The sequence below is a fragment of the Pomacea canaliculata genome, linkage group LG4 (genome assembly GCF_003073045.1).
Source record: "Pomacea canaliculata isolate SZHN2017 linkage group LG4, ASM307304v1, whole genome shotgun sequence".
NCBI lineage: Eukaryota > Metazoa > Mollusca > Gastropoda > Architaenioglossa > Ampullariidae > Pomacea > Pomacea canaliculata.
Window position 1 is genome coordinate 17925086 of NC_037593.1, and position 12737 is coordinate 17937822.

Below are 12737 nucleotides of genomic sequence, written 5' to 3' on the forward strand. Positions count from 1 at the left end.
GTTGATCGCTGACTAGAAAGGCAGCCAGGCGATACGCTCGCTGAGCTATTGATTGGGCTTTGTGTCGGCACGCGGGCGACAAGGTGGGTATTGTCCTTTCTCCGCCATCGATGACTGCTATCGATCACCGTGCACCGTCTCTGAACCTCAGACGCTGCGAGTGGGGCCACGTCGTGCAGCATGGCATGCAGTCCACCCCTAATACCCCCAGTACCCCCAGCACTCATGCACATTTGGCTTTCGCTCCTACGCTGACCTCAGCGACCACTGAGGCACACCTGAATGCAAAATCATGAAGTAATGAAGCGTATTAACAGACAATCCTGTACAACTCTTTATTGCCTCTTTGGCCTTTCTTTCTTCTGCTACTTTCAAACGGAAACGATCATGTTTGGGGTAGCATCCGCAGGGGTGTGGGTGTGCTGAGTGCAGAAGAAAGGGTTAATATTGATTAAAAGACCCAAACAAAACAAAAGCAAAAGATTATTAGTCGCCATTTCTGTATAGCAGGTACCCGCGTATGTACTCACACCTGTCGTTCATTGAAAGTATATACTTGTGTATCGCGACAAAATTTCTTTCTGTCTCATCTCTCGCTTGGAATGAGGAACTATATGCTCAGGCAATTGAGAAAAGATGACATAGGGGTGTCCGACATCATACTGAATGCTGAATGATTCCACGATCATCGCTCGTTGCACATTTTTTTCAACCATAAAACGCAAATTACATGCGGAAAAGGATCGAAGATTTTTCAGAACGTTTCAACTAGTCTGCGAGAAAAACACTCGCCTCTTCTACGAAGACAGCAAGAAGCGGAGGGAGAGCATTAAGATCTCGCTGATAGAAGCATAACATGGAATTTGCTACACTCATTAAAGATTCATGAAATAGCTACACCCATTGTGGATCATGGAAATAGCTACACTCACGGGGATTATGGAAATAGCTACACCCACTCGTCCAGCTCACGAAGCTACTTTCCTTATAAATGACGTGTGAAGCTCACCTTGTAGAGTTCGAGGAGGTGTCCGCGGAGGTGAGAGGGAGTGCGGTGAAAGGGTTATGTGATTAGAAAAAAAAATTAAGTAAAAGATTAGTCATAGCCTCCCCATAACAGGCACCCGTGCATTTATATATTATGTCTGTCTGTAGACCTGCCTGCTTGTCTGTCTTGGTTCAAACATGCTATAGCTATTTCTTCACTTGCTCTTCTTCCCTTCCTCTGCCTTCTTCCTTTTCACTTTAAATCCTCTCTTTGTCATTCTCACTCTGAGGGAATGAGTGGGCGGACGCATGCTTTCGTATCAGAGAGTTATTTATGCGCTGCCTGCTTGCTCCCAGCGGACATGTTGAAGTATGTTAATTAAGCCTTAAAACAGCCCTGGTCGATTATTATATTTCTTCTGACGGTTCAGATGCTGTCATAAACATGTGAGCTGGCTAGTTACACTGGCCTCATCACGACCTCAGGCGATACGCGAGCAGTTTCAGGACTATTAAACTGCTCTGCCTCACCCGGGGATCGATCTTGACAGTGTCCACAATACAGATTACCTGCTGACACGTCACTTTAACGCCCACTTTGCAGGCAATATTTTATAAAGATTTATTTCTAACATATCCGATGTAAAAACATAAGTTTTTCCAGTGTAGTAGTAGCTGCAACACAAAAGGTTAAAGTATAAAGACCTATAGTATGTGTGTTGTTCAGCTCTACAGTACATGGTTAATTGGCAGCAAAGCCCGCAGGTCGATTGTCATTATACTAGTCCGTGTCCGTGGTCGTCTCCTGTTTCTGGTTGACTGCCGTGTCATCTGCTCTGACGTCTGTCGTCCTCAAACGAGTTTGGACACGGACTGCGAGGTGTACGCATGCGCAGCGGTGCCTAGAGCGGCCTCACAGAACTATTCGACATGCCCTGTCTGGCACGAAGACTACGAACACATGTACAGGACAAAAGAAGAGGAGGGAGAAAAAAAAAAAAAAAAAAACACTGCCAGGCGAGCTCACTAGGTCACTATAGCTTGCACGTAACTGGCAGACATTCTATACAATGACTAGACGGAAGGGATGGCACTGCAATCTTCACGCGCTGTTATCACTTGGTAACATATATTGTACTGACAAAGCGAGCTGTGTGAATAACTAGATCATACCAAAAGACGGTGGATTGACTATCTTTGATCCTACTCAATGATGTTCTTTTTTAAATCGCTCAGAGATATATATATATATAGTGAAAGAGAGAGTTAGGAATTCCTATCCTAAATTGTCAGTCAGAAAAAATAATTTAAAAAAAGAAAATTTTATAAATAAAACTTGTTAAATCAGTTTTGGTTGATCTTATGACTACTTGTTTAGTTATTAATTTAGACTGTCTGAATTAGAGTTGCAAGAACTATAGTATATAAACGTCTCTTGAATGGCTGTGCCGTTCGATCGTTACCAGCCAACGCAAGGTTTAGTGACTCGGCGGCTTCACAAAAGCAAATTACAAAACGTATTCTTTAAAAGCTGGATGTTCAATTGTTTTATAAACGTTAATCTTAAGTAAATTCAAAATTTAGAAAAACAAATTTAAGCAAATGTAAACTAAAAGCTGCATTCTCGTTTATTTTGCAAACGTGAATCTCAAGTAAACTCACTAGAAAAGTTAACCAGCAAGCCTAAAATTCAGCTATTGATCCCCTTAGTGTAATCTCTCTAAATGATTTGATTTTATACCCACCCTCCCCTAAACTTTGTGCTAAATTTTCCTCATCCTTTGGTAGCAATTAAGGTATAGGAGAAAATACCCTTTGCAGGTCAAGTTACACGAACTGTTCCAAAACTGACTAAAGCCGCGGTTCTCAAACGGTGGGGCGCGCCCCTCTAGGGGGGCGCAACGTGCTTACAAAGGGGGGGGGGCGCGAAGGTGGTCATTTTAAAAAAGTTTCTTATATCGGTATTGGTGAAATTTGCTTACATTGATGGCTAAGGGGGGCGAGCGGACATACCTTTGTTCGTCATGGGGGGCGTCACAAGTAAAAGGTTGAGAACCGCTGGACTAAAGTGTCGTTTGGGATTACTATAGTGAGCACAAGCCATAAGGAACACGAGACAAACGGTACAAAAAAGCAAATTCATTAAAACATCACTTGGAAGCATTAGAAAGAAAGAAAAAGTCCCAAACACTGATAAGAAAAACGCGCGCGATTATCCATAAACAATTTATGCATATACTTAGGCGTGGAACAGGGAGACCGAAAAAAATATTTAATGTGGCCTTCGATCCGGGCTAATGATAATTAAGACAGGGAAGACTTCTAACTTTTTCTCCATGCACTCTGTGATGCGACTATCTTCATCGCAAGTTGGCTACTGCCGGTCCGCACTAATGATTAACACACAGCTCGGTTCACTTGATGCACAAGGAGGCGACTGTCAACACAGGGGAAGTTAACGAAATACGAAAAAGAAAGAAAGAATGCAGGACAAAGCCTGTGGAGAGAGAAGGCGATCAAAAGTCCGCCCCCATTTAAAGCCTCTTACAATGGTCATTCGTGTACCGCTTTATACATCTGGCAGACTGGCACCGCCTGCCGCTTGAAAATAGCCCATCAAGGCTCGCAACAATATCTGGCAGGGGCTGCAACCAATAGTCAGCGCCACACCTTCGATTTTGAAGTTTCGCCCCCAAAACATGCGCAGAGGGACGGTAGGGAGTAATGAAATGAGGCACCAAGAGGTTATAGCTATACAATGCATTTTATACTTATAGAATTCATTCTATATTGTACAATTCAAATATATAAAACTTGGCAAAACCAAAGAATTTCATTTATATTATACTCAGAAATGGTTATTTTATAACCACGGACGTATATAGTTCGTGATATAACGAACGGCCCCCAACGTGCGACTGAAAGCATCTCCACACAGTATTCTGTAAGAGTTTCACAAGGGAGGTAACGCCAACTCACTTCCTGAAGTAACTGGGTTATGAAAGCGTGGTTAAGTGTGTACTGATGGTCCAAGAACAGGAGATGGAATCTACTTTTGTAGCAAAGAAGCATAAAAAAGGAAAACACAAAAAACATGATCACGCGATCGAGACAGGTATGCAAAGACGCTTAATCATTGTTAACCATCAAAACCTTTAAATAGTTCCACAATTTTTGGACTGTTATCAAACAAGTTCTTGAAGCTGTTCAAATTTGGTGCATAAAGTTGTCAGCGAGTTCCAATTTGCATCAACTCTTGTGCAAGGGAAGTGCTGTATTTCATCAAAAGTTACTAAATATGACATTAAACATCTGTTAAGTGTAATACATTTTAAATAACCACAAAATCATGGTCGGTAGGTCTATCTTCAGATACAGAGCCAAGTAGCAGTGCTTCAAACAAGGAGAAGGATTTTCTCAATCCAGAGGAAGAGAAAGTAGAGGATACAAAGGAGGACCTCGACTCATGGACTAGCAACGAAAGACTTACTCTGATTGAGTCAATTCGATCACAATGCCCAGATAATGATTCTTTGTCCTATAAAGTAAGAGAAAAGAAAATAAGCTGGGAGAAAGTGACTGTCAGCAATCACAGCGCGGAGCAATGCCGAAGAATGTGGCAAGAATTGCAAAAGCAGGTATGGTGTGTGTTTTAGAGATTTTTCTGTTTTTCCAGTGTAAAGGTTACAGAGATTGCTACTATCTTATAGAGTGCGGTGATGCATATTTGTTTGCACACTCTGCATATGTGTGTGTGTTTTGTGTGTTAATGGCATAGTGCTGCTGTACCTAACCCTGTCTCTTTTCATGTGTTTTAAGGGCCTTCTTATAAAGGTCTTGTTGGTTGCATTTTTATTTTTGAACAGTGACTGGGTAAAGCTCAGTGCAAAATGCTATTTCCCTAGATCTGACTAAATATGTTTGGTTCTCAAAAACAATTATGAGCCATCACAATTTGACTTCTGTAAAGTTTGAATCGATTGGATTCTTCTTTTTTTTTTAAGGTTCGTAAGCATAGAACCCTGCCAGACCTTTTACATGATGCAGAAACTGTTGTTCATCATCCACATAAAAAAAAGAGGAAAAGGGTGTGTATCAAGTTCTTTCCTGTCATTTTACTTCTACCTTGCAAACCTTATAATGTTGTAGGCAGGTTGACTGCTTTGAATTAGCATATAGTAACGTAACAATAACAACAGTTAAATTTAGTACAGCACATTTTCCTGTGCAGAGGTGAGCGCTAAGCTATACTTACGACTAGAAACAAGTAGTTTAACATACAACAAAGCAGACGCTTAAACACATAAAATTAGATTCCTATAGATTGACTAACATTTAATTAGTTGGGGAGTCAATGAGAATAGAATGCTTAGATTTCTGAGGAAAATAATCCTTATGTCTTCTTGTTGCTTTTAGATTTTTAAATTACTTCTTAAACTGTCCAGCATCCGGATCAGCCAGCAAAGCCACTGACTCCATATATACTCTACATAAAGGAGCACAGAGAAAAAGTTAAAGCAAAGAATCCTGGAATAACACTCCCAGATATTACCAGACTGTTGTCTCAGAAGTGGCAAAGTCTCTCACCCAGGAAACGGGTAAATTAAAAATTTTCTGCTCTAAATTCTTTAAAAGTTTTAATTTAGTCCCTTGCTACTTATTAATATGACTTCAAATTCTCTTGAAAAATTCGTCTTTTAAAAAGATTAATTTATTATGTGATCGCTGGAAATACCAAATTTTTTGTTTTTTGTTTTTTTTTTTTATAGTTGAACATGAAATGTTGAAGTTCAGCTGTTGTACCTAAATTTTTAACACTGGAAGTTTTGTTTCTGTCCATTTGACTAATGCGAATACAGAAGCCAAAGGTTAGGATGTTTTTAGAAATTGAAAGGTAAGAATGGTCTTTTAATCCACTGTTAATTCTTCCTTATGGTCTATGCTAGATAAGACTTTAAAGAACAGTGACAAAATAAGAGGTGGTGTGAAGCTAGGAAAACAGTGCTTTCTCTCTACAGGTTTGATCTTTTTATTCATACATACTGTACGAGAAGATGCAGGGCCAAGAAATTTGCAAAGGTGTTCTTTTTGCACTCACAGTTTTACTGTATTGTTTTAGGAGAAGTATCGTTTGCAGTACAATAAGGATCGAGAAGACTTTGTGAAAGCAAATGAAGAGTTCTTGTGAGTATACTCTGCAGAATTTTAAATTAAGTTTTTTTTTTAATCCTAACTGATCAAATTTGTCAGTTTGTAAAAAGATAAGATCATATCAAGTTATTGTTTGCTCTTCGAAATACTTTATATATATAATTGAGATTAGATAGAGACAAAAGATCACAGTAATAACAAATGTACATCCTCCCATTGTTCTGCTTACATACCTCACCACTGTTCCCATTTTTCAAGATCAGTTCTAACAGCATTTTCTGTCTTTTCATGTGCAGACAAAACCATCCAGCTAAAAAAACAAAACGTGAAGGGAAACCACCTGCCCTACCATTCCCATTTCAGTGTTTCTACGACGCAAAGATTTCGAAGTATAAACAGAAACACCCTAATGTATGTTCCTTGACATTTCTGTGCACTTCATTGCTTTATTTTATTAATATTTATTTATTTAGATGCTCCACTTGTTGTAGTGATGTCGTGACCAATCAAATCACAAATTTAAGTCCACAAGAGAAATTTTTGCATAAAGAATTATTTCACCTGAACTTGGACAGATATTGTGCTTAGGAAGAAAAAAGCATTCATTGATTTCAGTAAGACTATGAAAAAATGAACCTGGGATTTGTGCTACTATTCTGGGTACTCTTGATAACTAACAAGTTACTTTTACGCCATTGCCCAGACTATTTTGTTGTACACTGTTGCAACGCGGGCTCAAACGGATCCACACTCCCAGACATTCCCAGCATATTCGATGGTCACTCATTGACCCATGTCACGCAACAGTGTCAGTCAATTCTTAGTAAACACAAGCATACATGTGTTTGACACAAATTACAAGAACACTAAAAAGAGAAAGTTTATATGCACATCAAAAGCAATATGGCACAGAGACGTAATACCACTCTGAAATGGACACCAGTGTAAATACAGAAAACATCTGATGCAATTCCTACCTGTCTTTAATACACAACGATGAATCCCTTGGGGTCGGCATAGCTTCACTATCTAAATCTTCCTCACGTGTCAATAATTATTAAACTGGATGAAAGGATGCTCACAATACCTGCCTTTTCAAGTCCTGCTTTGGTAGCCTGTCCATTGCATCTGAGCTCTAATTTGGTCCCATCCAACATCTTGGTCCTGCACTGTCTTCTTGTTCCTAATCATCCCCAGGAGTATAGGGCCACAACTACACCACGCAAAGTGATGGTACTGCATTTGCAATTTCTGTAGCATAGTTGTTATACAGGGTGGGGTTACTAGCCCCAGGCCCAACCCTCCTCCTTCATCCAGGCTTGGGACCGGCAGGTTACCCAGGGAGTTTCCAGACGGAGTTGATCCTGCACTGTACAGTCTATTAACATGCCAATAGCGTTGAGGTACAGTGTACTACCCCCAACTATCCCTTGAACAAAGGTTGTGACACGAGAGACAAATCACGATGGAGATAAAACTTTGCAATCGACCACATGGACAGCTCAGCCTAAAACATTTTATCAAGAACCACAACTATTACATTGACACTAAAGTAAGTCCCATATGAAGCTCATAATGAAGATTTGTCTGGACAAAAATGGCATAGCTGATACAAAAAATTTGAATGGCAGGCATAAAACCCTTGAAATATAAAAATGGAGTTAAAAAAACAGTATCTTTCTGTGTACTAAAACTTTGTTTTAACTATTAAACTCTTGCAGTACTTTCTCCTCCAGTTGAAACATAATGTGAGATGTGTTTTGGCAGGGCTATGCATTGCTACTGTATAATGTATCACATGAAAAAAATCAGTTTTTACAAGCTACTGCAATGATGAAAGCAGATATGGACTAGCTTCTCATACATCATAGAGTTTTATTTTGAATGCTGTCTGCTTCGCACACACAAAGGCTTACCAATGCAGTATTTTAGCAATTATACATGTTTAATGTTCATATGCAAAGTGAGCGCATTTATGAAAATTAACCATGACACTAGCCAGCACGTGTAATTTACAGTTTAAAATAAGAACAGCAAGAATTTCAATAAGGCCTGAGCATTTGGTACTAACCAAGACCTTTGATCTGTGACTTCAAGCTACGTTTATTTACTAAATCCTGAATTTGTAGAAGCTATGTAATGCTACAGAACATTTATTCTATTTTTGAATACTGTTGTTCCTTCTCAGGAAAAAGTAGAAAATGTTTAAAGTAAATGCAAGTCCAGATATTGATCAGCACCAAGCACTCAGGCCTGCTTCAAATTACAGTACACCAAGTCTGAGTTAATTATCACAATTACTGCTGTTGATTATAATGGAAGTATTACTGATGTTAGTGAAGGATGTTTTCAATGCAGAAATGTTTTTGTTACAGTTGAGCACCTCTCAGTTATCTGCCAAATTGCGTGCTAAGTATTTAAAGCTGAAGCCCTCAAAAAAAAAGAAGTGGATTAGTAAAGCCATGGAATCAATACCAGATTATGAGGTAAAGTGAATTAGAGCAGCTTGTATGTTGCTGTCAGTTTATTTTGTAGCTAGCTTAGTTAAATTTGAATAGCTGATCCAGTCAAGACACTTTGTTTCTAGCCATTATCCAGATTGTAGAGAGCAGAATCCACTTCACTTTGATCATCTGGCTTTCTTTTCTGTCTTTTAGCTCAATGCCACTCTTTTATTCCTGTAAATAAGTGTCATACCAGATAAGTGTGACTTACAATTCTCCACCTTTTCCCATTTTAAAATACATATTATATTAATTTGCACAAATATAGTAATTTGTATGTGAGAATTACTTTAAGGGTTTTTGCTAGCTGTAACCTTATTTCTGAAACAGAAGCAGCTTCAAGAATATCTTATTACACACCCAGAGTTCAAGCCACCTTTGCGTAAGATACGGTTGACAAAGGAAGAGATGGTCATCAGCAAGTGCTCACCAGAGATGTAAGTATCTTTATGGTCCCATCTGTACAAAATGTGAAAGAGAAAATAAAAGAACAAAATTCTTAAAAAATAGTGAATTGCCCCATTTAAAAAAAATGTGTTCAGTGGTTTTTATCTTTTCTCAGCTGCTCATTCTGGTTCATGTAGATTGCTAGTACTGCAAATCTCTCTATTCCACACACATTGTGCTTTTACATCACATAGTGCTGTAATTTTTCATGTGCATTGTAAGTATAGCCAGCATATGTTAGCCAAACCTGTCAACTATTTCTTGTCCTTTTTCTTTAAACACTATAAAGATAGATGTGGCAGGTCTCTTATAATTCCAGTGACAGACTAGATGACTTGGCTGATGTTGAGTCTTTGTCATACCCTCCAAGGAAAATGTCATCTTTCCTAATAATAAACCCTAGGTAATGAAGGAACTAAAATCTGTATTGAACAATAAGAAGTGTATGTTTTATACCAGAACTACATACGACAGAAAATTAGCAAACAGGGAGGCGATGATGCCCTTAGGAGTTAAAGAAAAGATACAAAGATAAAGAGTTGCAGTTCAATAGTGGCAACCTCAGGGCAGCTTGGCATGGTATTAAGAATTTGTCCTGTGTCAATTGAAAGGAAAACTCTCTTAAAAAACCAGTCGCACTTGCAGGCATTGATAAGTGTGACCTTCCCAACGTGCCTCATTCCTTTTATGCCTGCTTTGAGAAATATTACTTCTCTCATGAGGTTTTCACACTAAAACAGTCTCTAGTCCCTCTTACAAATATCTAGGTACTATCTTTGATAACAAGCTTAAATGGGACATCAACACTGATATGATCCTCTGTAAGAGCCAACAGTGTCTGTACCTCTCTGTCATCCTCACTCAGTTCTATCAGTTCCTTTATTGAAAGTCTCATCACTTTTTCATTCATCTCTTGGTTATACAGCCTCTCCCTAAGGAACAGGAACAGCTTTGTCTCCCTTGTTAATATCTGTTCCAAGATCACTGGAATCAGGCAGAGGGAAATCCCTTATGTCATCAGCAAATCTTAAGGAAGGCAACCCTCATTCTATTTCTGATCATGTGTTTTCACTTTTTGGTCTGGCTGTAGGTATGTGATGCCTGCATGCAGAACCAATCGTAAGCACAACTCATTCATTCCATGTGCCATTCACTTCATAAACTCTACTGCCGTAATCTTGCACTAGCCTGAGGTCATCCATTGTATATGTTGTTAGGAGTATGTATGTGTGAGAGACACTATTTCGGTATGTACATCTATATCATGTATATGTTATTGCTAGTACGAGCACTATTTTCAATTGCTCCTGGGGATCAATAAAATTGTATTGAGAGATGAACTCAGGACAGCCAACCTTCACTGTATTAGTGACAGGTGGTAACCTTTGTGCCACCAGACTGCCCTTTGTAATTAAGGGGTGAATAATAAATTACAACAGAAATGAAAATAATTGTATGCTTTTATGCTTGTTTACAATCCAGTTTATCTTCAGCTTTAATAACAAGGTCTTTTTTGTGTTTCAAAATTGTATACATTTGGAGGGTCATAATCATTGTGGACATTTCTCATTTTAGACCCATTTCTTTACCGACATTAGTCAGGATTGACAGATCAGGAAGATCCAGGTTTGCAAGACGTGCTTTGCTGTTACAGGGATGTAGATGAAATCACAAGACAGCTTATGGAAGTTGCCCCCAAAGATAGGAGGAAAAAGGCTAAAGTCATAAAGACCTTTCCTGGTGCTCCAGAGAAACCTCCAAAGTAAGTTGGCTTTTCTCAAGTAGCACAAACGTTACAAGAGTACTGTGATTTCAACATTATCAGAATAGGTTAAATGTCTTAACTTTGCTGTTGAAAATTTCAACCCAAATGAAGACCTGTATTTGTGCTGTTGAGTCTTTATGTATGAGATATTGTGGGTATATTGGATGCCTCTATTTAGTTATTGCATTTTCCTGCTCAAATGCAAAGGAGTGAAAAACTGACTGTGGCATGTGCAGGACAGCATACACGCTTTTTATCAAGAAAGAAATTGGAAAGCTGACTGTTGGGTCTATGACTGACAAAATGACACAGCTGGGCAAAGAGTGGCAAAGTATGGCAGAGCAAGAACGGAAAAAGTATGAGAAAAAGCTTCAGAGATTAAAGGAAGACTATGAACTTCAAGTGCAAGAATTTGAGAAGGTTAGTCTGCATGCTGCAAAGGTCATCTGTCCTTATGAAATGATTGTAGAGTGTTGCTTAATGTGTACAATTAGAATTACTTTTTTTTTTTTTTTGGACAGTGTTTTATGATCATTTAATAAATTTCTTTTTTTTTTCAGACACTGTCACCAGAGGATCTAGCAAAATTCAGGGAGACTCAGAATAACAGTAGAAAGAAAAGAAAAACTGACTAACTGAAACTAAAAGCACTTTTCCTGTGTAAATAAATCACTGTTTGAATGAGAAAATTGAGAATCTGACAATATTAAAAATGTGTAATTTTTTTTTCTTTTTTTAACTTTTGAATGTTTCATTGAATGGACAAGTTTCACATATATTTCCATCCTGAGGAAAAAAATTGTTCAAATCCACGTTACCAAACAAGAATTTTTCTGATGCATAAGGTGACCAGACGTCCCGCTTTAGGCGGGACAGTCCCGCTTTTGACCTCGTGTCCCGCCTGCTCACCGGGCTTTTTGGCTTTCTGGCAAGTCCATCAAATGTCCCGGTTGTCTTTAAAAATCACTGTTTTCGGCGTTCTTTGACGGTGAAGACACCATCATCGGCACGTGTCCCGCTTTCGCCCCCGAAACGTCTGGTCACCTTACTGATGCATTCAGTTTGAGGCTGCACACCCCAACCACAGACATGTATAGGTGGATTGCTGTCTGTCTGCCGAGACCAACGCTTAGCCCCTTGCGAAGTTCCTCGCTGATAGTCTTCGCGAGTCTTAACAATGAATGTGACTAAACTGGAAGCTTTGTACACACACATCTGCCTCATTTTAGTAGTTAACCGGAAAAAATTGTCTGCCAGCAGTCCAGTAATACAAGTTTGTACCCCAACATAGCATTCAAAGCTTCTTTGTCTCATTCAGATTCTCACTCCCTAGAGCAGTGGTTCTCAAAGTATTCGGACCGCGGACTACTTTACTTAAGTAAAAAATGTGGCGGACCACCAAGGCCTAGAAATCACTTTGTACTATGAATTTCCAAGTTGATTTGCTGCATTAGTTTTTCATTACAATTCCAAACTAAATGTCCTTTTGTGACAGTAGTATAGTAATAAATTGACATAAAACTACCTACCTCGTTCTTTGTAATTAAAATGTTAATGCCAGGAATGCATCACTTTAAACATCACTTTCCTGACTGTCAGCCGCGGACCACCTGACTTATGCCCGCAGACCACACTTTGAGAACCACTGCCCTAGAGGGTCAAAAGATTTCAGAAAAGAACATGCTGCACACTATAGTTTTCATGTAGCTTTTCGACACCACAAATGATTAGAATTGCTAGTGTCCCATGAATACAATTGTGATGCCATGAGACATCACTTAATAATAGCATGCATATTTGACTAAAACTTGTGAATGAGCTTTTATAAAAATAAATAATGCTCTTGGGAAAGTTTAGTTTATTCCTTGTTGCTCCCTTGAGGA

The 12737-nt window shown here is 38.9% G+C and overlaps 1 protein-coding gene across 2 annotated transcripts; it reads left to right on the plus strand.

Moving 5' to 3' along the window:
- The first annotated feature begins 3942 nt into the window (after positions 1-3942).
- Positions 3943-11580, plus strand: LOC112563097 (nucleolar transcription factor 1-B-like). 2 transcript variants are annotated; one of them, XM_025236833.1, is made up of 11 exons: positions 3943-4102; positions 4360-4625; positions 4992-5075; positions 5433-5585; positions 6107-6171; positions 6435-6549; positions 8514-8624; positions 8973-9079; positions 10744-10851; positions 11091-11274; positions 11415-11543. In XM_025236833.1, exons 1-11 carry the CDS (start codon positions 4012-4014, stop codon positions 11487-11489), a joined length of 1359 nt encoding a protein of 452 aa, XP_025092618.1. In that variant the 5' UTR covers positions 3943-4011; the 3' UTR covers positions 11490-11543. The 2 variants fall into 2 exon arrangements, with proteins under 2 accessions (XP_025092618.1, XP_025092617.1); XM_025236832.1 differs by having other exon boundaries at positions 3954-4102; positions 4348-4625; positions 11415-11580.
- Positions 11581-12737: the final 1157 nt, after the last annotated feature.

Bases quoted from the DNA above. Each gene is read 5' to 3' on its own strand.
- LOC112563097 (XM_025236832.1), top strand. From the start codon at position 4,012: ATGGTCCAAGAACAGGAGATGGAATCTACTTTTGTAGCAAAGAAGCAT. The intron at 10,852-11,090 runs GTAAGTTGGCTT...TGGCATGTGCAG, and splicing joins GCTCCAGAGAAACCTCCAAA to GACAGCATACACGCTTTTTA. The intron at 11,275-11,414 runs GTTAGTCTGCAT...TTTTTTTTTCAG, and splicing joins AAGTGCAAGAATTTGAGAAG to ACACTGTCACCAGAGGATCT.